The sequence below is a fragment of the Anoplolepis gracilipes genome, chromosome 2, assembly GCF_047496725.1.
Source record: "Anoplolepis gracilipes chromosome 2, ASM4749672v1, whole genome shotgun sequence".
In the NCBI taxonomy this organism is placed as follows: domain Eukaryota; kingdom Metazoa; phylum Arthropoda; class Insecta; order Hymenoptera; family Formicidae; genus Anoplolepis; species Anoplolepis gracilipes.
Genome location: NC_132971.1, coordinates 15,730,682 through 15,757,931, shown reverse-complemented (window position 1 = coordinate 15,757,931; position 27,250 = coordinate 15,730,682). Strand labels below are relative to the sequence as shown.

The 27,250-nt window shown below is 32.7% G+C and overlaps 2 protein-coding genes across 2 annotated transcripts; both read right to left on the bottom strand.

The window, feature by feature from the left end:
• Window positions 1-7,762: 7,762 nt before the first annotated feature.
• Window positions 7,763-14,541, bottom strand: LOC140676495 (endocuticle structural glycoprotein SgAbd-2). The gene is made up of 3 exons (XM_072911607.1): window positions 14,351-14,541; window positions 12,547-12,707; window positions 7,763-9,649 (listed from the first exon to the last, which is right to left on the bottom strand). Exons 1-3 carry the CDS (start codon window positions 14,360-14,362, stop codon window positions 9,382-9,384), a joined length of 441 nt encoding a protein of 146 aa, XP_072767708.1. The 5' UTR covers window positions 14,363-14,541; the 3' UTR covers window positions 7,763-9,381.
• A 9,812-nt stretch (window positions 14,542-24,353) lies between these two features.
• On the bottom strand, window positions 24,354-26,149 carry LOC140676400 (endocuticle structural glycoprotein SgAbd-8-like). The gene is made up of 2 exons (XM_072911417.1): window positions 26,045-26,149; window positions 24,354-24,904 (listed from the first exon to the last, which is right to left on the bottom strand). Exons 1-2 carry the CDS (start codon window positions 26,114-26,116, stop codon window positions 24,506-24,508), a joined length of 471 nt encoding a protein of 156 aa, XP_072767518.1. The 5' UTR covers window positions 26,117-26,149; the 3' UTR covers window positions 24,354-24,505.
• Window positions 26,150-27,250: the final 1,101 nt, after the last annotated feature.

The following is a 27,250-nucleotide window of genomic DNA, read 5'->3' as shown; positions in this document are numbered from 1 at the left end:
TTAACGCGTATAATTGCGTTCGCCTAAGGCGTGACCGCTCCCAGAGAATGAACGCTTTTATAAATATAATGCGACCATTTGTACATAATCGCGTATCGCGTTCGCGAAGTCGTAATATTTCCCAGGTTGAAGAGTATAATCTGCGCGAGAATCCGCAAATCGACTCGATACACACGCGATTCAGTTCGGCTAGCGAATTAAATGCACTCATAAAACGAAGTTTTAGCACGAGAAAGATGTGATGCATGCGCAATACAACGTTCCAAGCCGAGTAATGCCTGCGGAAAATGGCTATTCATCATTTTCCACAGATAATTATCATTCGATCACAATCAGTTGAAAAGCGAATCGTTAGTTACCTACCTACCTGGTTTGTCCTGTCGATGCCGCTTCAACAGGGGTAAATGTCAACTTATAACATAATCTTGCGATCAAATTATTTGGATCGAAGTACATTTATTATATTTGGTGTTGACTAGTATTGACATTTGATTAAATGTGATTCAAAAGTGATGAATAAATTATAAACGAAGCTCTGAATCGGTTATGAACTTTTGTATCAACGAAATTTATAACGATAATAAATCTTTTAATAGCGATTTTTGTTACTTGATAAACATAAAAAATCTTTATAATTTGTTTAACCACCATAGCACACACATTGATGGACATTTTCTTTTATTGTTTGGCAATATTAATCCACTTATGGGTAAATTTTAAATAACTATGCAATTATATGATTATGGTTTATTATTATCAGCATATCTTGCATTAAAATAATTTACTTTGTGCATATACACACAGACACACATATATCTATTTTTATCCATAAATCAGGCAATAATCAATCAAATTAATAATTGTTATGTTGTAATGTGTTATGTTAATAATAATTATTATTATGTTTACTTTGTTATATCATGTACATACGAGGTGTATAATTCTAGCGTTTGTCGACTTTACGCAATACGTAATATCACTAAGCAGGAATGATAGAGAATCCAGGAATCCAAGTCGGATTATATAGCCAGTAATCCTACCCAGTCTTTAAAGCCCGAGAGCGTTGTTGCAAAGCGACGCGCGCATAAAGCAAATTCTACTTCCCCAAGTTAATACGGCACACTTGGCGTTTACTAGCGTTTCCCTTTACCAGTACACACTGAGATATACATTCATACATTATAGTAAATAACGCGTTCTTATAAAATGTTGTCGAGTAAGTGGTATTCGCGATTTTCATTAAACGCCCGTCGCACTAGACAGGAGTCTTTCGAACTTTGCTCTGCTCTTTCGTCATACATGCACGTAACATGTGCATGTATGTGCAGCACCTCAAATCCATAAAATTATAAACTTATGTATCTCTGCTGCTCTCGCACGCGATGATTAATAACAACCGAGATGTTAATGGCATTTATAACGAGTGTTGATTTATCGAGTGTTAAAGTTTCTCATACTCGTCATTTGTCTTCTTGTTTTACGTTAAGATATTATTTTCCTGAGACATTATGTACATAAGTATTCATTTTTAAGATTTACGAATAATATAAATTCGTTTCGATTGTGTATATTAATTTTCAACATGTACTAAGAATAAAGTAGCGATGTCAGAGTCGTAATTAAACAGGTCGTTATTAAACACTTGAGAAATCATTTGATAATTGTTATTTCCTCGGTCTGCGTTACATACGATACTTATACCAAGGTTGTTTTTTTACAAACTCGTTGACGTTTAATTAGATTTTGATTGACAAGTATTATCTGCGTATCCTTTATAATGTTAATGTTTTCAAATATGTTAAAAATGTTTTATTTAAAACGTGAATTTACATAAACATAAACAGAAGAAAAAAACATATTTTGAGAGAAGAATTAGCCCAATTTTCGATTCTACTAATAAATTTCGTTATTTTAGAAAAAATTAATGAAAGAGGATTTATAGATGTAGCAACAACAGAAATAAAAAAAAATATTTTAGGATAATGATTTAAAAGCTTAAATATTAAAATAAATTAGTTAAAATATTAAATACTAAATTTTTGAGTTTTATGCTATTATTGCATTAAATATAATAACAATGAATAATAATTATAAACTTTTATATTGGGTGCTTTCTATTTAGCGTCACAAGTCAGCACAAGCGTCATTCTGCCTTTTCAACATTCAGTAACAACAAAGGTAGAATGACGCTTGTATCGACTTATGCGGTTAAATAAAAAAGTATTTAATAAGGCACATATAATAAGGCATTCAGTGTCAAGATTTGTGGCAAGCCTTGAAGTGAACTATTCAGACCGCGCATCGTAAATAAAATTACGGTGTCATCCGTAGTTTCCACGTCTGTAATGTCAAAAAACAGCTTCCCTGTCAAAGTCCTTTCCTTTTTCCAAATTTTCATAAAAAGATCGATCAAAATAAAATCAAATTTGCTTTGTCTAGTAGCCGACGGGTAATGTAATCGCGCGTATCAATGCGTCTTAAGGCGACGTAACGGCGAGCAATTTCAGCAACGGACGGAGAACCGCAAGGCGCGGATCGGTTTGCATAATTCTCGGATGGAGGATGCTGGGAGGACCCCGAAGGTATGCGCCTCTTCTATTGCGAGCGCGCGCGTGCTTTGTGAAACACTGAGAGCCTCGGCGAGATGACGAGGCATACCTAAGTCGACGTGGCTAATAAAACCAGAAAGGTCAGATCCCGGGTTCAAGTGAGTCTCGTACATCCCGAGGCGAGCAGGCCTCAGATCTGGAGCCGTCCTGGATGAGAGGCTCGTGATCGTGAGGTAGATGGGAAGGGATCTTTCTCTCCTCATCGAAACGATTGTACCGATCTCGATCTCGCGCCCAGAAGCCTGAAACCCGCCAAAAGGTGTGCACCTTTGACGAAATCCAATTCTGTCGTGATCTACTTGCGCCGCATCGTGCGCTTCACATCTTCCAAGCGAGTTTCGAATTTATGAGAACAAGAAAAACGAGTTTGTTCTACTTAAAGGTCAGTTGATTGACGAGTACTTCCTCCCTCTTGATGAACTGTAAAGAACTTTCTCTTTTGGGATTTCATTAATTTCATGGCGTACAATTAACACAGAGGTTTCGAGACTTGAAATGGTAATTAATTAGCATTTAAATTTCATCATTCTCCGTTAGATTTCTTACGTTTCTCCTGTATTCTTATTACCGTAATTTGGATTTGTGAATTTTTCTTAATATTCTCTATACGATATACGAGATTATCGTCTCGTGATTTTAAACAATATTGGCATCAAAAATTTTCTCAACTTTCTCAACTTTCTTATTAGTTTTTCTTCATTTTCAATGCCGAGAATTTCTGAAACGTTGATATAATCATGTTCAATGCTACAAATAATCGCAATTTCTCTCACTAGATATATGAATTTCTTTTCCTAGCAACGTTTATTACAACAATCACGATAATTGTATATTATTAGATATCTTTTGCTGTAAGTCTTCTTCTTTGCTTCATCGATTTAATCTCATTGTGTTGATTACACAATTAAACCTCCTCTTGTGCGCCTTATTCCATCTGTCATCGCAAAGAAAGCTTCAAGGTCCTCGATAATCAGCATAAAGGGTGAAGTCGCACTTCTTGTTTCGCACTGATTTGTCGTATAGTGCGCGATACATTATGCCGATGATGTCATGACATGATTGCGAGGATGAGGTTGCGATCGTTGGCACATGACGAGGTGCTTATTAGGGATTGTTTCTTTAGCGACTACCCGGATCAATCGCGCAAACGAATTGCGTTGTTGTCGTTGGCATATTCGCACGAAGCGTCTCCTTTCTTTTCGTTATAGATGACGAGCGCCGAAAGGAATTCATGTCGGGAAACTCATGTTAAACTATCATTACCGAGATCCATCTACCACAAAGATCGCGATTGAGGTGGATACTTTAATCTTCCCTTGAAATTTACTAATTCTCTGCCTATCATTTCCACGTATCTATTTTTAGAGTTTTATTGATGTACAAATCGCATTTAAAACGTTCCATATATATATAATATATTGTTTATTTTTTGTATTCTATATCTTTAATTAGTTTATATTATATTTAACATATTTCTATTTTGAATTTTATTTGTTCTATCTATATGTGCAGTCATTTATTTTTAATTTTTTAATTGTTACGAATATTAAACTTACAATTAGACGAATACCTATATTACCGCTTATATTAATTATGATGAAAGTACAAGAGCAAACAATCGAATTAAGTACTGCATATAGAATATTACAAAGTGTTCACTATATTATCATGGTTTGCTGTATTTTAATGAATATAAGAAATCGGGAAAAAAATTTAAGTATACTATGACTCGAAAGAGATAGATAAAAAAATATTCTATCATTAAATATTATATAATTAGGTTTTTATTAATGTATGATTATATAATTTTAATTTATATCGCATATATTAATAAATCCTAGTATAAGATTTTCTATTTTTCTAACAGCGAGAACGGCAATGCTATTGTCAGAACAATAGCGGCATATATTGCCGAGTTTTCGTTGCGTAAAAGCGATGACTTCAGACGATCGGCGACAAAGCGGTGTAGTGTGATCGCGATCTTTGCGACAGGATACATCCGGTCCAGGAGTGTCCAAGTTCCTTGACCGATATCGCTGATGCGAGACTCGCGCGCCGAAACGCTTCACAATTGTATGCAAAATATCGATTTCGTGCATCTCGTGTTCTTGCTGATCTTACTTTTACGGAGGCCCGGTCCACTTCTCCCTGTAGTCGATCTTTCGGTAGTTCGGTCCGACAGCCTCGTTAGCGAGCGAGTGGTTTACGTCTCGCGACTTGACACACACGTGCGCGAATTTTGCCGTTGCGACAACAATGGAAGTAATAACTCGCATTACGAAATTTTTCCAAGTCATTTACAGCATGACAAAGGAGCAAAATTGAGCGTAATTGTAAAACATTTTGTAGTTTTAGAATGATTAAAATATCAAAACCATGAAATGTATAAATTTGCGGAAAAAGATAAAAACGCATTTGAAAAGCGATAATTATTATTATTATTAACTTAATTGTATATAAAGTATATACTTGCTGGGGAATTTCTTTCATTAATTAATTGATGCATATGTTTATTTATTATATTTATTAAATATATATTTTATATTAAATCGAACCCTTCTTCAGAGATTTTCATATTTAATCGTTGACAACGTTTATCTTTGGAATGTTCAACAAGTTACATGCTGATGTCCTAATGTAACTTGTATAATTATATAATATGTGTTAAAATTAAAATTTATCTATCCATCTAAATATTATATCTTTCTGAAACTTATGCAGGACGTCTAAGAATTGCAATATGGAAAGCAATGATCTTTTGACCTCGATATTTAGAGAGGAGCACGTGTGATAATTTGTACGTACATGCGTAACCTTTAACTCATTATTTGTATTTGTTACAAATTCCGTTTAATGGCTATATTTTAAAAATAATATTAAAGGCATTTAAAAATACTCTTAAGTGTTATGCAATAATAATTATTTTATTTTTGTTATGTTCTGCTTGAAAAGTAATTGACAGATAGAAAATTTCATGTTTATTAGCGATGCAAAATAGTCATGAGTACATACGCGAACCCGAGGCGCGAACCCGACTATTTAGCCGCGATAACTAACTATCGTCATTAATAATTGTCAGCTGGTAATGCCTGACTATCAACTGTCGATTATAATTTTCAACAATACTTCACTTTGGCGTCGCGCGAATCCAGACATTAAATAGCTCAAATGACCTTTCAGTTTGCATCTTGAAGTTCACTTGTGCGACGCGCAAATTTACATGCGCGATATCACGTAATTCGATATCAGCTTCGTAAATCATAACAGGATTGCCAAATTTATGGCTCATTCATATCTTGTGATCGCCAGAAATGCCACAATATAGTTTCAATCGGTGTTGCAATTAGTGTTAATTAATATTAGAAAACGGAACGATTGACCTTTCGATTAACTGCTCTGTTTGATTTGCAGACGCAATTTACGTCACGATGGTCGTTTGTATTGTAAATGCAGGACGTGCCCGACGTACCGGTCGTGCAACCGCGAGAACTAATTATCAACGATTATCGCGCGATCGTTCCGTGCGAGAAATAAAATTTAACGAGCGTCTCAAGATCGCTAAAGGATCCACGCTTCTGAATCTCATAACTTTATGACCTATCTGTCTCATATCTCGAGACCCTATCAAATCATAGAAAGAGTCACTAAATTCGATACCCCGTTATTTCCATCTCGCGGATAAATCGAGGAGACTTGAGAGATGCGCTTGCTCGCTCGCTCGCTCGCTCGCGCGTTATGCAATAGATAGGAGACCGATGATTAGCTTTCACTGACTCACCTTTAACATGATATTACGATTACCATTAACATTAATCCGGATGGCATTTCCACGGGCGGTTGTTTCGCCTAAAATTTCGCACATGACGAAATTACAGTTTCGTCGCCGTAATATATGTAATTGTGTTAAACGACTATTTATCGGCGCGACTGGGGCGAGAATCGATTTTAATTAACGATTGTTAGAGTCAGCGTCTTTTATCGTGAAGACGTATTACGATTCGCGATAATCGCTAAAATCCGACAACCGATAAATAAATATACGATTATTCGATGTGTATAATAAGCGCAATATAAGATTAGTATCGTGTCTAATAATAAAAGTATGTAATATTATACTCTCAATAGTGTATAATTCTATAGATTTTCTTGGAAACTTTTGCACGAACGCTTTATGTTTACTATCGCATAATTCAGCAACGAATAAATAATAGTACGTATGAAGAATAAATTTAATCGTTTAATCGTGAAATTTATAATAATAATTGCAAGATATTTTAATATGAAATATGTGTTTTCGGGCAAAAAGCTTGATATTTGATGGATCAATTTTTGATAGATATTTATACGCGATTATGTCATAATAACACACATTATTTTCGTGAAAGCGGTTCAGACTTATGCGTCTAATTGCCACTAATTTCACGTATACATTTCACACTGGGTCCATAATGAGCTGTTAAGGTTCTCACATAATTGACCGACGGCATTGCGTGTCAGTTAAAACCACTAGTTCAACCAAAAACATTTATAGTCGAGACGGAAAGGTTGATGTGTTGCATGGATCTCCAAGAAAATCTTTCTCAGTTCTCGCTGACACAGGAAAGGATTGAGAAAGACACGCTCTCATCGAAATCAAATTCAAAACAAGGTTTGGGAGACACCTTTGCCACCTTCTAAATTCTGACGTAATATGTTACGCAATTGATTTAAGATGTAACGCGGTCGGGCTCTAGAGCATCCTGTAAATAAATTAATTCAAGTCGCTAGTAGGCGACTTTTTGCAAATTTCATCTAATTCCGAAAAATTATCAAACGCGTGGCAATCTTAATTAGTGATTTTTTTCTAATATCGCAAAATTGTCTTGAGAATTAATATTCTCCGCTAGAAATAACAATATGTGACAAGTTTAACATTTACACACGAATAACGAATATTTTAGCCGTTATTATATAACTTGATATTATTGGTAAATAGAAGAATTCGTATTCTATTTTGCATACTAAAATAATGTATTATTGGTGTACTATGATCATATCCGATTTATTAGAAATCTTGTTAAAGGCACAGAACGAAGACGGATCCTTAATGCATTTTGATAACGCATTATAATAATAGGCACGTGATTACGATCAGAATACGTGGATACAACACATAAGCTATTAAACGATTTAATAAGATAGCATATATGATACAATATACAGCACAATTGTGATACGACATATTGTCATCTAGGCATCTGACCGCGAAAACTTTTCTCTTCTTCGTCTATATAACTTCTTGCCGAGCAGAAAAACTGGAAATATCAAATGCTGGAGAAATCGGTCATCGCAGAATACGCAGGACCTTGATCGTAACGGTAGATGTAATATTTTCGTATTAGAATCAATGAAGTGAAGTACTACCACTTCATATTCAGCAGATCTTTAAAAGATACGCGCAAAATATCATTAATTTATCAGTTAACTTTAAACAGTATAATATAGAGTTCCGACATCTTCTTATTTTAAATTTATTTTAAAAAATTTGTCTCTCTTTCCTTAAAAATTTTGCACAAATTCATTGATAAAAATTTTTAACTCGCTCCTTGAATCCATACTGCTTAGAGTTAAGGCACGTTGTAAATGACGAGCGCAGTCATTAACGATGAGTACGAGCTATGTTGCTTTCATTTTATTACGTATGCAAAATTATGTATTGTTTAATTTAAGCATGAGGATAAAATTATCTTTGCGAGTTGATTATATAAACACGTTTTTCATGTGAAGTAATCGTTTAACAGATCAAGAAACAACTCAATCCACAAATATTACACCACTTGACATAAACTCTCTAATTTATTGAGAGTTTATCTCTCTCCAGTAAAATAAAATGATTTTGTAATTTCTATTTAAAATACTACTCTTTAAGATACTCATATCTTGATTATGGAATAATGCTGACTTAAGCTTGAATAACTTCACGAAACATGAGTGCTGCATAGCATATATATATTGTACGATATATATTGTACGATAATTTTATCCAACGTACATTTTAATTTGGACTTTAATAACAATAATCACTTACTGATTGTATTTATAAATGATAGCATCTTTGATATGATTTTCCTTCTTTACTACACTTTAATCGCGGCTATTTAAAATATATGAAATATTATTTTTAAATTACATTTTAATTGAATATCTTCATTTCATTCATATATTTTACTCAAAAAAGATAAGTTTTTAATAAAATTATTTATTAAAATATTCTACGATTATGCAACATTTTTTGTCTCACATTTATCAATCTAAATTTTGAGAATTATTAATCATTAAGAATAATATTTCATATATTTTTCTTATATTCTTATCACTTGTACTCATCAATTTTACATTATGTCGTTTAATCATGCTTTGTCTTGCTCGCGTAATGTTGACTTCTATTCTAAATATGTACTTCTCGAAAGCTCGTAATCCATATGATTTCTCGTCATCTATAACAATCACGGAACAATCGCATATGATTGACGAACGCGATCCTCGATCTTTTGAAATGTTTTCGGCGGCACACGAGAAAAATATATAAAACTTCACCGCTTTTCTGCTGTGACGTTTATTTCATTAATAGCTGTCACTCACTTCGAAAGAATCTTGTAAATGATCAAATAATATCATAGATAACGATTAAATATGTCATTGATATTGGAAAAGCGGAGAACAGCAACTTATAGCTCCACGTATTTGATATATCGAAGCAAGTTGGGCGGTCCTAGCGTAGACATAGCGAGCTCTAGTATCTCCTGTAGGGCTCCTCTTCTTCGGGATGAGCCGCATTATACGCCAGGGCACGTTGTATCGCTACTGGTATCGGCGGAGGTGTTGGCAGATGGGCGCCGCTTGCCAAGAAGCCGTTCTCGTCAGCCGTGTAAGTGACCACAATGGGCGTGCCGTCCGGTGCCGTGTAACTATATTGACCTCTGACCGCTTCGATCTGGTTAGGTCCAATGTTCTTCGGCTGCCCCGTCTCTGCCACGGAGATACCGTTTTCCGTATCGTAGCTGCAACGATGCACATCATTCAGATATCGCGCAAATATTTTTTTGTGAAAAAATAAACTGAGAAAATTCAATTAACCGAGAGAGAGAGAGAGAGAGAGATGGGAATTTAATCAAATAAAAAGTTAATTAATTATATATAAATAAAAAAATTCTCTTGGATAGGAGTTTAATCGAGTGAGAAAATAAATAAACTAAATAAAAATAAAAATAAAATATGAATTATAAGCCAAATATAGTTAAATTAATCATCAGATTAAAGCGCGATAATTATCTTGTGACATCGGCTTTGCGATTAATATATTTTCTTCATATCTGCTTTTGCCCACCGAGTTACTACTAAAAGTCAGTAAGAAAAGTATTATACGCCACCTTCGAGGTGTTAGGTGGAGCTTGGCCGAGTCTCACTGTACCAGAGACAGGTGTCACGGGAGGGGCTCGAGTTAGGTGCGAACTCCAGGGTACTGAGGATGGGTAAGGAAGGTGAACGCGTAGGTAGACAGACGGGCAAAGGTAGGTAGGTAGGTCGATTGTAATTGTTCAATTGCGCAATGCATTATTGCGAGCTGCGCAGCCGAGTGGCGCGTGTACGATTAACATCAAAGCTAATTATGCATTCTTCCTTCGGTCGTCCTGTGCGAAAAGAGTTCACGGTTTTTGCGATTTCGATTAAAGTAATCGGCGCCTCAAATAGCATCCGAAGAATATATCAGATGACTTGATCCACGCGCAATCTCGACACGCCCGATCGATTATTCTGCATGGATATATCTTGAGAAATATATAGAGTTTCGAAATTAAAAAGAAAGAGACAAGTAGATTATTATGGACATATGAATATATCATCTGCTCATCGGAAAGCTATTTGTGCAAAGTTTGCTAAATTGAACGAGATATTAGATCATCGAGAAACGATAATATGCAGAATATGTGTCGTAACGATAATCGCAGATTTCTAATTCCGTAGTCGATTGTTGCAGTTGTTAATTGCATGCAAAATTCGTCATGTAGAGACCTAGCGTGATTTAAATATTATACTATAAGAAGATATGAGATGCTCACATCAGTTATAGCAGATAATTCGATAATCACCTATTTATAATCCCGCCGTTTTACTAACTAATTACAACGAATCATGCGATCTGTCTTAGAAAGTTAGAACAGAATGAAAATATTTTGACGCCTCTTTGCGATGGTCGACTTTTGTGTATAATTTTGCATAATTGGTATCCTACATGCCAATAGTTATCTAATAATGCAATATAATATTTAAACTAGTCGCTCAGAGCTAACGTAATTATTATTGATACTTATACATTTCGTGCAGATTATCGTAAATCTGAATATGCTGTAAGCGTGTAATAATCATCATTAAACTAATCGCTTTACACGTAACTTTACTATAACTTTCCATTATATTCCATTATACTTTTAAATAAATAAACATTCAACATTTCTATATTGAACCAATTTAAAATATAAATCTAATATAAACCAGCTTTTTCTGCATTATTATATTATTTTATATTATTATATTGTATTTCATATCAACATTTTAAAAATTAATTGTTTGTGATAAAATATTCGCGATAATTCCATTATAATGTTAATCTCTGAATTCATAAAAAAGAGTTAAATAATAAGTGAAATTAGAGCTGGAACACTTTTTATGAGATTATATTAACATTATACATTACATGAAGGAATATTCATAAATTCGTAATATACATGTTTATTACAACTGACATATGACTCCGTTGATCTTTACGTGTGTCTAATTACGAGCTAATGAAGCATACCATATTCAGAAACACTTCCTAGTAACTATATAAGACTTATTCGCGTTGATTTAAATTTTCTTTCTCTTTAATTGAGCACTCTCTTCACTGTGCACTGTACTTCGAAAGATTCGAAAATTGCTTAGGTAGGCGGATAATAAAAATAATAGCGAGTCTGACTAACGAAAGTTACACAAGCACGATTAACATAATTGTAATGTTCAATCCTTTTTTAGGCAGTAAAGAAAATATCGGCATCATCCTGAGATCGAAAAATAGTAGCTGGAACAATGCTTATACGTTTATTCATACTCCTAAACAATCTAATGAATCCCACTTATTTTCAGACAGTCGTGTTTCTCTCTATATACATATAAATTCTTTTATCATATTGATTATATCGATCAACTACATAATCCTTAACGTAATGTTTAACATATTTTTGAAAATGAGATTCTATTTGCACATATTTGAATATACTTCAAAATATTATATTTTTAAGAATTGTACTAGTTTATAAATTAGTAATCTAATATTTTTCGTTAAAAAAATGAAATTTAAAATTATAAATTCTTGCTATTAGCATGAATTACAAGCAAAACTTCTGTCTTGACAAAGATTAATTAATTCTTTTTAAAACTATTAATACTTAATGAATTAAATATTTCCAAATATATATTTTTTTAAATAATTTAACAAAAATTTTGATTAATGTAATTTTTCTTCGTGGAGTTAGTATATTTTTGCTTTTATACTTTTTCTCTAATTGTCGCCTATAAAAGAAAGTGTGAAAAATTTGAAATAACTTATGCACATTTGTATATTAAAAAATAATATACAAATTCTAGTCATCACTTTGTACATTTTCGGCGCATTAACTACATTTCCTGTCTATTAATCATTCCTCGATGAAGACACAAGACGATGGCAAAAAAAACTGACAGTCACACCGAGCGTGTTAGCTTCGCGATTACATCGACCGAATGGCGCGAGCATGTTTTCATACATTCGAGGGCAACCGAGATTCCTCGAGCGTGTCGAGATCGTTCTTTCAACGAAATGTATATGGATGCTTCGACGCTTATCGGTGTTTTGGAATGATAGACGGATAGACGATCTCACCTGTAAGAGTATGATCCGTCCGGCGCGGAGTCTTGCGATTGTCGCAGTATAGCGTAGTAAGGTCGGCCGTAATAGTTGGGATTATAATATTGGGTCGGCTGTGGAGTCGTAAACCTATTGAATTGTGCGTTGACCATCATTGTCAAGCCGAGTAGCAATATCTGCGAAATAATTATTAGTATGAATATTGAGAAAAAATTTTTAGAGGAAGGGAAAAAAAAAGAAGAGAAAGAAACTTGAATATATCACTTATAATAATTATTAAAAGGATAAAAAATATTTTTTATTATTTGAGAAGTTCTATAATTATAACAGCTTTAGTATAAATTACGTATTATTATTGTAATTGCGAAATATTATTTCACATTTGCAAAAAAAAATATTACTGACATTGTAGATTATTAGCACGAATATAAATATATATTGACAGATCCGGCGTAATTCGCGCAAAATTATATAATCTTATGTATTCTCATGCAAAAGGGCCGATTAAATAAATAGGTAGGTTGAAATAGGTAGGCAGTTTGGAACGTAGAAGAATTTCGATTCACTACATTCAAGTCGGCGCGGTTATGAATAATTATACGTATCCCATGCGTCATAATTCTCGTCTCACGCTTGTCGGAGGCTTCCTCCATTGTGTGTTGAAAAGCGAGGAGAGTTAAGTGATTTGCGACACAACGCGTAATATTTTTCGCGCGAGCTAACGAGAAAAAAAATGATTATAATAATAAACGCAAGGAGTAACACAGAAATCAATCTAACAGTGTCCGTGTAAAAATGTCACCCTCTCGACGCATTTCATTATAAATTGGTCGCACGATGCGATTATATCGAATAGAGATTATTTACGCGATACGAAACGGAATACGTATACGAGATTTCGCATCACAATTGTAACGAGTACTATCGTAACCATCGTTATTTTTCCGAGAATATTACAATTACTATTTGTGTACACTGAACGGAAATGACGAAATTAACGCCGATAAAATCTTCGTCTTCGTCCCAACCGATACGTTTGGTAAAAATATTCTCTCTCATTCCATAACAAAATGTGAATTTTGATAATTTCACAAGTACGATTATATAACTGATTGAATAACTTTCAGTGACAATCGGGTCGCCATCGTAAAATCGGGCGGTCGTAAAATTTCTCTACATCTTGCCACGATTTCATCTTAATTAGACTTTCGATCGAAGAATCTATTATATATTCATCCAGTTTAACAAAACAAGAGCATATTCTCACGTAAAAAAGATCAAGATAAATTGCCGATCATATACATCCATCATATTACACTTTCTGTTATAACATCGAGCAAAAGCATCGTAAAATATATTCGTTATTACTATCTTTCGTATAATGCATAATTTCCAAGTGTACGGAAAAACACGTATTCTAATTTTTTATAAATTAATTGACTGATAAATTCTTTCTTCTAAAAAAATTTTTTTTAAATAAAATACTAGAAAATAAAATAAAATCTTTATCGAACTCTGTTGACATTTCAAAAGAATTTGATGGACGACAAAAGACCGAATTTACTATAAACATGCACTAAAGATTTGATCAAATTTTGATACAATTTTGTTACAATAAAATATTTTAATTCTTACATTGTTTACGACCAAATTTTACTGCACTTGTGATTATTATCTTAATTACAAATATCCAGTATTAAATTTAATGAAAACATAGTAATTACGAATTAATGATTAATTAAAGTTATTACTCCTCCATTTTAATAATTATTCCGCGAGTTAAAAAAACGCGCGGAGAAGATTGAAAGATTACACTCACGAGGGTCTTCATGTTGACTTTTGGCGATATTCCGGAAGCTAGGCCAAGCGACTTTTTAACCGTTATCAGCGAACTAACGCACACTTGCGTGCCAGCGAATATTACACTACGTGTGCGAACCGTGCACTCAGATCTACCGAAAAGCCACGTACGAGACTCTCGTGTTAACTGCAGTTAAAGATGCGAGCTTAGCTGGGTCACGGAGAGGCTTTATATTCACCGAGACGCTCTGGTTGTGCCCCCTTTTTGCCCCGCCATCGGCCGTTTTCCGGAGGTTGAAGGGGAGAATAAATCTTGGACTTTACTCGCGTAATCCGCTAAGTAACCATAGGGTGGTGGATGGTGGTCGGGGCTTTCTGCGGTTAGACGATAGGTAGGTGGTAACCGATGGTTCCCCTCGCTTACACTCGCGTTTGATGTGTCTCTCGTGCATCCGCGTGCGCATTTCTGTGCCCACGTATCGCGATTCTCCTTAAACATGTTGCGCATACAAACTCGTTGGCTACATACAAGCGCATTACGCTTACAATGTAGGTATGAACACAAAGTAAATATAAACTATGAAATATAAGAACATGTATGTACTTAAAATACAAAACTTAAAATTACGAAATATCCTGAAAACTCTGATTTAAATAGAAAGAATTAAAAAATGACAGAAAACACTCCAACAGTATTTTTTTTTTTTTTTTTTTTTTTTTTTTTAATATAAAAAATAATATTTTTATATTTAAAAATATAGTTTAATAGTTCAAAATAATAATCCTATAAGTCGTGTTTAGAGTAGAGAATAAAATACATAGAGAGTACTGTATCTGTCGAATATATATCATTATTTATTATATATTGATTATATAATGTATCTGCAATATTACTCAACTCTGGCATGGGCCTTCTCACATATATTAAGCATGTCTGTGTAATATGTCATTTATTAACTGCTATTTATGTCTCACGCTTACAATTAGTCTACGCTTTTTCTCGCGCAGTTCTTAGACACCTCATATATATATATATCGTCCGCATCGTTTGGAGGTCGGAATGTTTGTATGCATGTTATTCTGTTATGAATTGAATCTGCATGCGCGTTTTTTTTCTCGTGCAGAAACTATTTGTACTAGTCTCGCGTGATGTACGCACCGTGCATATAAACTTATCACGCAAGAAATATATGCGCCAATATCTACAATTATTACGTTTGATCACACTTCCTCATGTAAATAATAATAAACATTAATAAGAAATTTTTTATCCTCCCTCTCGCTCTGGTTTAATTATAAAACGAAAGATGTAAAATAATCGATGATAAAAATCGCGAATAAAAAACATATATATTTTTCCACATTACGCACTTTATTCAAGTAAAATTTTAATTAAAGAGAGTATTTTAAGTGTAGGATGTTATCCTACTCAAAATTGAAATCCTACGTCTAATTAAAACGTACTTTATATATTGCATTTTGTATAAATCGAGCTAATTTTTCATTCGCGGAAATGCCCTTGTTACTTTGATGCATCCACGTGTATGCATGTACTTATATCCACGTACGTGTTACAAATCCGCGCGAGGAAATCGAACGGATGATACGTGCTTGTCGTTGGGAGAACTGTCATTATCTCGCTCGTCTCGTAACATCTTGGCCTTATCACGGGGTTTAGTTCGCCGATGCTGAATTCGCCACGGATCATCACAGGGCGTATTCCTTTCACCGCATCGAATCGATGCAACGGTGATTTGCCGTGGCGCGCATCGCCGATCCTTGCTACAAACCTCGGACAGAATACCGTGGTCGCATCTTTTGGCCCTTCAAGATCGATTAGGATGTCGTGAAACAATCTGCGAATTTGCCTGCCTGAATTCAAATTGTTTTAAAGCTTGCGGTCCTTCATACGTAATCACATAGGATTACAATGTTGAAAGAGAATATAATATATAAATTTCTCTTTCTCCTCAAAATAAATTAGCTTTAGTGTTGCTAAACTTCAAACATAATTAAAGATTCATAAATAAGATTCAACAATAAAAATAAACCAAATAAAATATAAGCGATCTTATAGATTAGTATCGTGGAGATTTAAATAAATTAAATATTAATTATAATATAATACATATAATGATCTCCTTCAAATACAAGTTACACAATTATAATATAAATTTTTTTCTTATAAATTATCCCTCTTTTTTCTTAATTGTAAAATTTAATATTATATCTAATAATTTTTCCTTTGAAAAAGATTGTGAATTTAATATAAAAAGTGGAGTTTTACACAGTCAATGTTTTTACTAAAACTAGGTCATTTCAAATCTTAGTTTGTACAAAAGATAAAAGTTTTTAAAATTAAATGATAAATGTTTCAATATAATTACATATTTGTTCTGCATTGTCGGAAGATCTCACGGATAAGTTACGCGTGGGTATCTTGAAACTCTGAATATGGACGCATAACTAATAAATAATTATAAGAAAATGATTGCTTATAAATATTTCATGCGCGATTTCTGCAATATGCCGTCGATAATCAAAGATATTGCTATTATGCAAAAAGATTTATATATATTTTTTTTGTATTTAATTAATTAATTAAAAAGCTATGTGGTATATAATACCTAATTCTTTTAAGAAAAAAATTTTATCGATTTTCTTTTATTTATTTATATTTATATAATGTTAGATTTAAGGAGGAACTATACAGAGCAAAAAGTTAGTAATATGTCTAATATATTTCAAGACTCATGAATTTGAAAATTGCACTTTTAGCCTTTTAAAACATGAAATTAATAATGAATTTGTGAATTAAAGATCTGCATTGTGAATTAAAAAATTTTCATTTTTATTAATTTTTATGTTATTATAAAATTTTCGTAAAACAGTCGCTATAAAAAAGTTAAATTGATACAAGATAATATTTACGATCTTATACAGTTTAACAAAAGTTTAATTAGTTAATTTGTTTGCATCTCGAATAAAGTGGGAATGCACATCAGGTTTTGCATAATATAAGTCTACGTAACATTTCTCTCACCCTTCGCTGAGTCAATATATCTCTCCTGCTTCGAGAATAATTCCAATAATCTCCTATATACGCGAATCGGATGGGGAATAGAGTGAGAACGCTAAGAGTACGTAAGAATACGCTTGGCGAACAAATTGAACTGAACAAAGAACGCAAGATCACTTGTAACGAGCGCAAGACGGTAACTAGGATGTACCAGTACATGTTTGACAGGTGGTATTTAAACCATTGGATCGACCGAAGGAATTCCGCCCACATGTATATATACATGCATATTTCCGAAACACATCGAGTAATGATGATATTTACAATTTCGCCACTAATCTCAGTGTTGGACTTGTAATGTACGCGCGTGGGTGTAATAGAAACAACAGTATGTACAAGGCAGTCCTGAAGGATTGTTGAACCTTTTATCAGGAATATCTCTAATTGCATACGGGACATCGCTAGAGACATGAATGCTCATGGAACGTAGGCGATACCACAAAATTATGGACGTCCTTTATCGACGTTTTCCGCGAAATTCGAGAAAATGTAATATAATCATCCATGCGTTGTGCAAATCTTGCAGAAGTAAAATTAATAATAATGCGATAGTAACAATATATCTCTTGCTACGTATGAATATATGTATTTGTATATAAGAATAGTGTGTATAGAAGTATGTGAAACAAATATTAAAATTAATAGAATCAAAGGGCGCTAAAAATAAACTTACTCCAATTTTTTTATATCTAATTTGATTAATTTTATTTTTAAAGTTAAGATATTACATTATTAATTAATTTTTGTTACTTAATTACACATAAACTCTTTTATGCGAGATATAGTCTAAACATGTATTTGCAGTTAAACAATATCTCTTGTCATCAGTCATATTTTATTAATTCTCGCAGTACAATCATGTTTTATTAATCTTCGAAGTGCAATGCTGTCATGTACATACTGTATTGTAGGGCAATTTTAACGAAACAATGACGGTCTTTTTTACCAACAAGCTCAAGCATATCTAGGATAAATCCTATCGTATATTGACTCGAACCTACCCTTTCTTTTGTCTCTTAGCTGTGCTTAGCATTCTACAAGTGAGAATCGTTGCATTGTTTGATATGACACGAAGAGATTACGCTTGCCGTAAACTCCGTGAATTACAGCACCAACCTCACATCAATAAAACAATTTGTATATCTATGGAATAAAGTATGCATTATCAATCTCAATCAGTTAATGAATTGCCACGCTTGACAAATTATATTACATTATTTTCTCTTTTGATTAAAATTTGCAATTTGCTTTAAGCAACGGGATTACTATGTTGAAAAATTTGTATATATTTTACAATTCTGAAGATATACGAATTATTATGCAAGCCATTCATTTTTGCAATTTAATGTTTATTCATTTTCATTCATTGCTTCATATTTATGATTTTTATTAGAATGATATTTTTAATGTCACGCTTATTGACTTTTCGCAAAATCTAACTATGCGTCTGACATTTGATTCGTTGAATAGGACATCGGGCGGGGTCTAATCGGAATATTTCGAGACGACATGCTTGACTATTCGCACCTCTTTCTCATTTAACTCTAGCCCAAGAGTACAGAAAGGTGTTACCAGAGAAAGAGAGAGCCTCAACAAAAGGCGGCGCCTTGACATTAAAATCTGTTCTTCCCGCGAGAAGCGCTGCCTTTATCGCGCGGTCGCGAATGAACGAGCGACGATGAACGTCGGGGACGGGGCGCGCACGAAAGGAGCAAAACACTTAAGAAGAATAACCTGTCAGTTATGCCGCTTCGGGGTTATCTAAGAAGAGGCAATCCGCCCTCGAATCTACATCTCTTCGATTCTTGAAAGAGATGTGTTTCTCTAGTGAAAATGAAACACCTTCCTGCGCTGTTTATAGCGCGCAGTGTTTTATCGGGCATAGAATATCTTAAATTCGCGTTACATCAATATCGGTTCTCTTTCATTGGGCAGTTTACTCAATCTTTAACCTAGATATGTGTAATCAAGTTTTTCTCTGTCTATATATTAAAAAATGTTATTTGTGTTTAAATATTCCAAATATAAATCTCTTTGAGTACAGAATGCTCCACAGAAATTTCGATCTTTTAGGATAATTTTAGGACAAATAAACAATCGATCTTTGTTTAGTCTCGTGTAAAGTTTTCGCAATGAAATTTGACGATAAGCTGTGAGAGCACATACATACATGTAATTGGACGAGACTGGAGAAAAGCAAGACATAATCTGCTAGTTGTTATGCTACGCGGCGTTAGAGCAAGAAGAGCGTAATCTGCCCTCAGATTATCTTGCATTCGTTCATTCGACGTACTAATTTTAAAACACTACTATGAATCATTTTTCTCTAGGCAATTGTAGGAACTTACGCTTCATGATAATTCTAGTCATCGTATGTACTGTTTCAATCATCATCTTAAGCACATTCGAGATAATCAAAATAGGATCTAACATGACTGCAAAATACGTGAAAAATTAATAGCTATAAGAAATGCTTTTTTAAATTTTTCTCGGCAATATTTTGATTTATTTCTGAAACCATAAATGTCACAGAAAACAAATTTATTATCACAAAAAAAAACATCGATCTATCTTAAAGACAAGTTAAAAAAAATTATTTTTGAAACATTTATAAATGATTACAAAAAAGTATCAAGTATTATTAATTTATTTTAAATTCACTAACTTATTTCCTTAGAAAATGATTATATAAAATTTAAAGGTACATAGTAGCTAATGATATTTATAGCCATATGGATATGTATATATTACGCAAAGTCGATCTCTCTTCCGACTCCGACATGAAGCCGTCAGCACGCATCGCTGTCGTGACGTTAAGTAATTATAATATAATACATTATATATATAATAAAGTATAATTATGTAATTGCGCGCACGATTTGGTAATAGCGTAAATTCACGTCTACCGCTAAAGAAAGGCGCATCCATATAATCCGCCCTCGATACGATCTGCAATTACCGCTATGGAGATCCCGTAACCCTTCTCCTTTCCGTCTGAGGAATTTCGCCTAGATCTCTCGCGATCTTCCTTCGAGAATACTTCTACTCTATCCAGCTCGCCATTATGAAACGAGTCGTATATTAATGGGCTGAACCTTCGGGATTTTTTTGATAGAAAACATGGTTATTATACTCCATACCGCTTATGTAAATGCGCTTTGTAATTTTGCAATGCAATGCGGACTGACTGATTTAAAGCTGTAATTATTCCATTTAGAAGAAACCTGATGTATTTATTTTATGTACAAGTGATCTTAAAGGCATACGGAATTAATTTAAAATATAATATTTTTTGTTATACTTTTAAACACATAACATCAGACTAAAGCATTTAGTTGTAAATTATGCAAAAGTTCATTAAAAAATTGTCTTATTAAATTGATTAATTTTATCAAATTATTATCCATGTTTTCACGAAGATTTCGCAAGAAAGAATATTATTATTCACGAGAATAGCTATTTTTATCATAAACATATTTCGTTTTAATAATGTTTTGTTTGCATCAATGTCAATTTAAATGCTTTAGTGATATTAAGAATTGATGCGACGCCATTATTGTCGACAGAATGGAGTGTTAATAAGAATGTGATGCGAACGATCACGTTCGTCGATCTTGATAGGAGCTATAAGTCTCCGCAGATGATAGCAAATAATCGTCCTCTCTCCTCCCCGATTATACACAGAGGGGAGGAGGTTTATTCAATAGATTCAACTCGCTCAGCATAATCACTTGTTGCTCTTCTCCAGCTGCATCAGCCATCGTGAATTCCCTCTTTCTCCGCATTGCACGACGCAATGCATCGCGGTGCACATTTGCCGCCCACCGACATATATCTTTACCTATTCTCATGGTATCTATCAAAACCGCCCACTGAAAATTCAATGATCAGAAACGCACACTCTCCTCTTGATATCCGCGCCTGTAAGAATGAGGGAACAAGATATTCTCTCTCTCTTTTTATCAAACCTTAATGCAAATAATTTTACAACTTTTTCACCCAAAAACTAAATTTTTTTATTATATAAGTACTTTTTAGTTATTTATACGTAATTTTTATGTCAAATTATGCCATATTTGAGCCATTTTTACTAATTAATAATCTACATCTACATCTCATCTATATCTACATCTTAAAAAATGTTCGTAAAAGATTGTAGAAATTGTAAAAATTTGTACATATTTTTTTACAATTTATTGCAAACTTAATATGAATTTCTATAATTTTTACTTTGTAGAAAGTTGTAATTTGCAGTTGAAAATTTTATTTTTTTTGTGGAAATATATAAATTTTTGTAAAATTATGTCCACCAGAAAAATTATAAATTATTACAAACATTTTTGTTCTCGCTAAGAATCTCGAAAATCGATTGACTCGATTGCTTGGTTCCGGAAAAAGAAATGACTCATTTGTTAATTAAGACATCGCGTTAAGGCCGGTATCACAATTTGTTCTTATACAGGGTGTCCGGTACTCTATCTGCTCACGAGTGTTGATTCAATCTTTACCGGACACCCTGTATCTAAGATCTTCTTAAGGGCCTTAGCAGAATGGCTGATTTGTAATTTTAAGACAAATGCACTAAGTCTTTGTCTTAAATAACGTACAATAACTGTCTTGTGCCTCAAGTCTTAAAGGTGTATATAAAGACAATGTTTGCAAGAAATATGTAGAAAAAATATAAAAGTCACAATTTTACTGCACGATTACTAATAACAGATGAACATTTTTTAAAACATTGTCTTAAAATTATAAGTCAGCTATTCTACTAGCAATAAGGGCCTTTGTCTAATCTTAGGTCGTCTTAAAATTTCATTCAGTCAATGAAATGGTCAAATGGAATCTTAGGACAATCTTTTTTACTTAAAATCTTAATAAAGAATGAGCTATAAATACCTAAGAGAACATCGATAATTGCGATAGTAATGCAGTCTTTTACAAAACGTGATCAGTCGCGATTAAGTATAATTAATCTTTACATGTGAAATATCGCATACATCTTTAGAAGCTGCTTTTAAATGTATAAAGTCAAACGAGATAATGAAAACATAAATGCAGTAAAATAATTAATATTAGTAATAATTAAAAAATTTATTATTACGAAATTATACGAAAGTAAGGACTACATATTAAAATTTAACAAAAGAATTGTTAAACATATAGTATTTTTTTACTTATTGCGTAATTAAAAATAACTTTTTGCATTACGTAACTTTTTGAATTGTTTTTAATTGCAAAATTGTTCCATTGTATTAAATTATTGGCTCTTAAATATCGATTAAATATCGATTGTAGTTTGTATTTATATAGCATGTTATCGATAATAAGATCGAGATAGTCAGCAGGATAAGAATCTCAATGGATGATTTCCCACCTGCGTGTTTTATTGTAAGACGTCACACGGGAAGCAGGGGATTATCAATCCTCGCCATCTTACCGTCTTCCTACCTACCTACGCAATGTTGCACCGATGCACATCGGTAGGCGCGAAAAATCGTTGCTACTTTATTGGCGAACAGTGCATATCGTAATATAGTGGAGAGATTTCCTAGGAAATATCCTCCACATTGATTGAAATTATGCCGCGATACGGTCGAGAATCTACTGAGAATGTTATTACATCGTTTGAAAGTCACATCTTAATCATTTGATCGGTGTTAATCAACGTTGATTGCGCTCTTCACGCGAAAATAGTAGACAGTATGTGTGACTATATATACAATATAATTATATTGCATGTTGGTACTATTACTATTATACAATTATGCTACTTCAAATTATGCTCACTTTTGAGAACATCTCTATAACAAGATGAAGCATTTGAAATTTTAATCTTGACGTTATTTGATTAAAAAATATAAATAAGATCATTTTTTTATCTTAATAATATTTTTTATTACACACATTATTCCGTCTATTATATATCAAGTTTTAATTCGATTTCTTCTTCGAGAATATACATTTTTAATACATAGAACTCTTTTCAAAAGTATTACCACGATATAATTTTCTTGGTTTTTAATCATCAGACATAACAATGTGTCGCGTAATAATGGATACATACAATAATAATTCATACAACGCAAAACGATACTCTAGCCTTGATACTAATTTTGGACGATAATGAATCTTATGTTGTCTCTTTAGATAATATTAATATTTATTGTCACACCTACATGTTTTTTTTCCTTCATATCAAGGATCTTTTATATTCTCGAAATTGCGTCGCCATACGTAAAATATAAGAATAATTCTTAGAAAAATGTTAACTTTAGAAGAATCACTAAAACCTCTTTTTTTAACATAAATACGCCTGGAAGCTCATATCTTTCATCAGTTCCCAGCATCTGCAACTATTTCTACCTGCTCTCTGTCCACAAATAAAAACTCTGATTATGTATATATAGACGAAATTGCTAAACTAGCTGTGTAACATAGTTATATTCATTGCGTAAGAATAAATGCCAGGGTCTTTCGATTGGAAATATCTGGCATATGTTTATAAAAATATAGTAAACGTACTATCCTATCTCGCGTCGTTTCTGCAGAATCCGCAAAGTTTACCGTGTTAAACAATTTAGAATTAGGATTTCATGAATTAAAAATAATCCAGAATAATGCGGCATGTCAATTAGTATATGAAAGTAAATTAGAATCAAATAAATATTTTTAGTATCTCTCTTCTGTGATATATTTTTTTACTAAATATATATTATTAAATATATTTTTATTAAATATATTTCTTCTAAATATATTATTATATTTAAACATATAAAGATAGATGATTTAAATACATATCTCTTTATATTTAAATTAAATCGTTTTTTTTTTATATATATAACACAGTGTTAGTTTACAAAAAGAATTATGTATAATTAAATTTTTAATTATATTTATTAATTTTTTCTGTCATCTTTGTGCAATTTGCTATGCTTGACAAGATGCGATTTGTCGGGATATCAAATACATAGACTAAGAATTTTTTTAGGAAATGTTTTATTTATATAAAGAAAACCTATATATATTTGTATTTCATGGCTCGAGAGGTGTGCGGTTTGTCCGGAAATGTTGCTAAATATCATAGATCATGTAAAATTATACATTTAAGCGATGGTTGTTATTATCAAAAGAGTCGGGTTGTGGGTGAGCCAGAATGTAGTCGATGGCTCTTTGGATCTGCTCAGGCACAGGTGGAGCAACTGGCAAATGGGCACCCTGTGGGTGGTATCCATTTTCGTCGGCGGAGTACGAAACGGCGATCGGGCTGCCGTCAGGGGCGGTGTACTGATACTGACCCTGGGCGACGACCGCGTGTTCTCCCTTGGGTCCAACGGGCTGCGGCGAGCCCTGCTCGGAAGCAGAGATTCCGTTCTCGGTCTCATAGGCATAGTTGTAGGATCCCTCGGGGGAGATGTCCTGCGCTTGTCTCAGAATAGCTATCGGCTCTTGGTGCTGTTGAGCCACAGCGATGGCAACTAGAGCGAAAGATACAATCTGAAACAGAAAAATACGTAGGTATATAGTGACAATCTGTGAAAAAAAAATTTAATATAATAAATTGTTTAAAAATATATAATTATATAAAGGTGTATGTATATATTTGCACATATATTAAGTGATATATTTGCATATATAGCAAGCGATAATATAGAAATAATATAAAATTTTTATCGATGATTTAGAGTCTTGCTATTGCTGGATGTAGCAATAATTGTAAAATAGTGACAGAATAATTATAATAATAATTAGTAGACCAATACGGATTCTGAAAATTACTATGCACTATAATTGGAAGTTTTCTAAACGGACGGTTATTTATAATCGAACCATTATCATAATCAAATTATATATTATCAATTAAAAAAACTTCAAAAAGAAAGATCAATTAAATAATGTATTTTATGTTGTTTATGAATTGTACGTCGATTATATAAATTATAATTGGCCGGAAAGTACAGAAAACAAAAAAATGTTATTTTGCGCGCAATGTTACTGCAAAAAATTACAGGTTTTGTAGTGAATCCATGAAAAAGATCAGATATCATAGAAGTGTTAAATAATCCTGAGATAAGCAACTTAATAGTTCATCTATAAGCGAATAATTAAGGATCCGCCGTTTCTTAACACGAATCTCACCGTTGATTAGTTACATTTAATCTATTGTTGTGATTAATTATCTGTTCTTTCCTCAATTCATTAGCTAAGTGTTAATTAGATTATAACGAGATTATAACAAGCTGTTTCTCCGCAATAGTCAGAGAAGATTAAAGCTCAAATGGGAAAAACCAAGAAAATATTACATTCCGAATAAACAGTTAGCATTGATACATTAAAAAAAGATTCAATTTTTTAATTAAGAACATTCCAATATCTATAAATTATACTCATAAATATTAATTAAATTTGCACATACAAAAAATATTTAATTAAGTTTACTACATACAAAGAAATTTTTTATAAATATTTTAGACATTTAAACTTTTTTTTAGAAAAAATACAGTCAATTAAACTTTGATTATTTTTAACATTATATATTGACTGTAAGTAATAAAGGCTATGTAGCAAGCTTTACGATTGATTTACTTGTAAATAGAAGTACTGAAAGTAGTAAAGATAAATAAATAAAGAACTCACGAGAAATTTCATTTTGTCGAGTGTCTCGAATCTGTTGATCCTGGGTGATGAGATTTCGAGTGTGATTGCCATGAGATCTGAATGCGCTTTTATACGAAACCGTAGCCCCACTTTCCCTGATCATATAGTACCCGAAAACGAGAAAAAGCCTGGGTTTCGTTTAGTCATGCCGGGAAGAAGGACAAGGAGAAAAAAGGAGGGAGAGAAATAGAGTCGCCCGGCTCCATATAGAATCTTCTGCCAAAACTTCTGTCGACTTGACCTTTCAACGACTAAATCGATCGATTGCATAATAGCTCACAAATTTGTTAGCATTACTTGTTCAGCCGATGTCCTAAAGAGTTCATAGTTCATGTAATATAGAGTATAATTCAGGCAAAATTCAAATAGATGCCAATGATAACGTGTGTTCATCACTATTTAGAAAGTTTCGTCGATAATAAAATATCGTTACACTTTCCAGAAATCCAGATTTTTTTTGAATTTTTAAATCAATAAATTCTAATTTAATTCGAATACTATAAAGAACAACTACGATTTCATTCAAATTCACGAATAAAATTGTCAATTAATCGGATATTCGTAATTTGTGTTAGATTTCGAAGATAAAATTGTCTCTGTTAAAATTAGCTACTATTATCAAGTATTCCAGATAAGATTGCATAATTCTAAAAGATTTTACGATAAATCATTCTTTAACAAAACTTGCGAAACGCACATTGCATGCTCGCATATACTTCATTATCATTTTGATAAACTCAAGTATATTATTTTAAGAACTAAGAAAAATACATTTTCCCCTGTTGCTGATTTACAAATTGCTTACAGATCGACTGCTTGGGCATTAAATCTATACTAAATTTATATTTCATGCTTAACAAATTTTCTATATTTAATTTACAAATAGATAATAGCTTCATTAACAAATACAACATGTTAAATGACAAATACACAACTTAGACTCTTGAAATAAATTATATTTGTCAAGCAGCGTTTACTATAGACAATCGTTATCTAGACAATTTGGTAATCATATAAATTTAATATAAATAAATTAACATGAAAAATTTATATTACATTTTTTTAAAACAAAATTATTAAAAAAAAATCACTCAAAATTAGTCGAAGAATCTATAAACGAAAAATAATTTCAAAATTATATTCTTGTGTGTTGTAATATAGATAGTGGCAAATGGCAAAAGCATT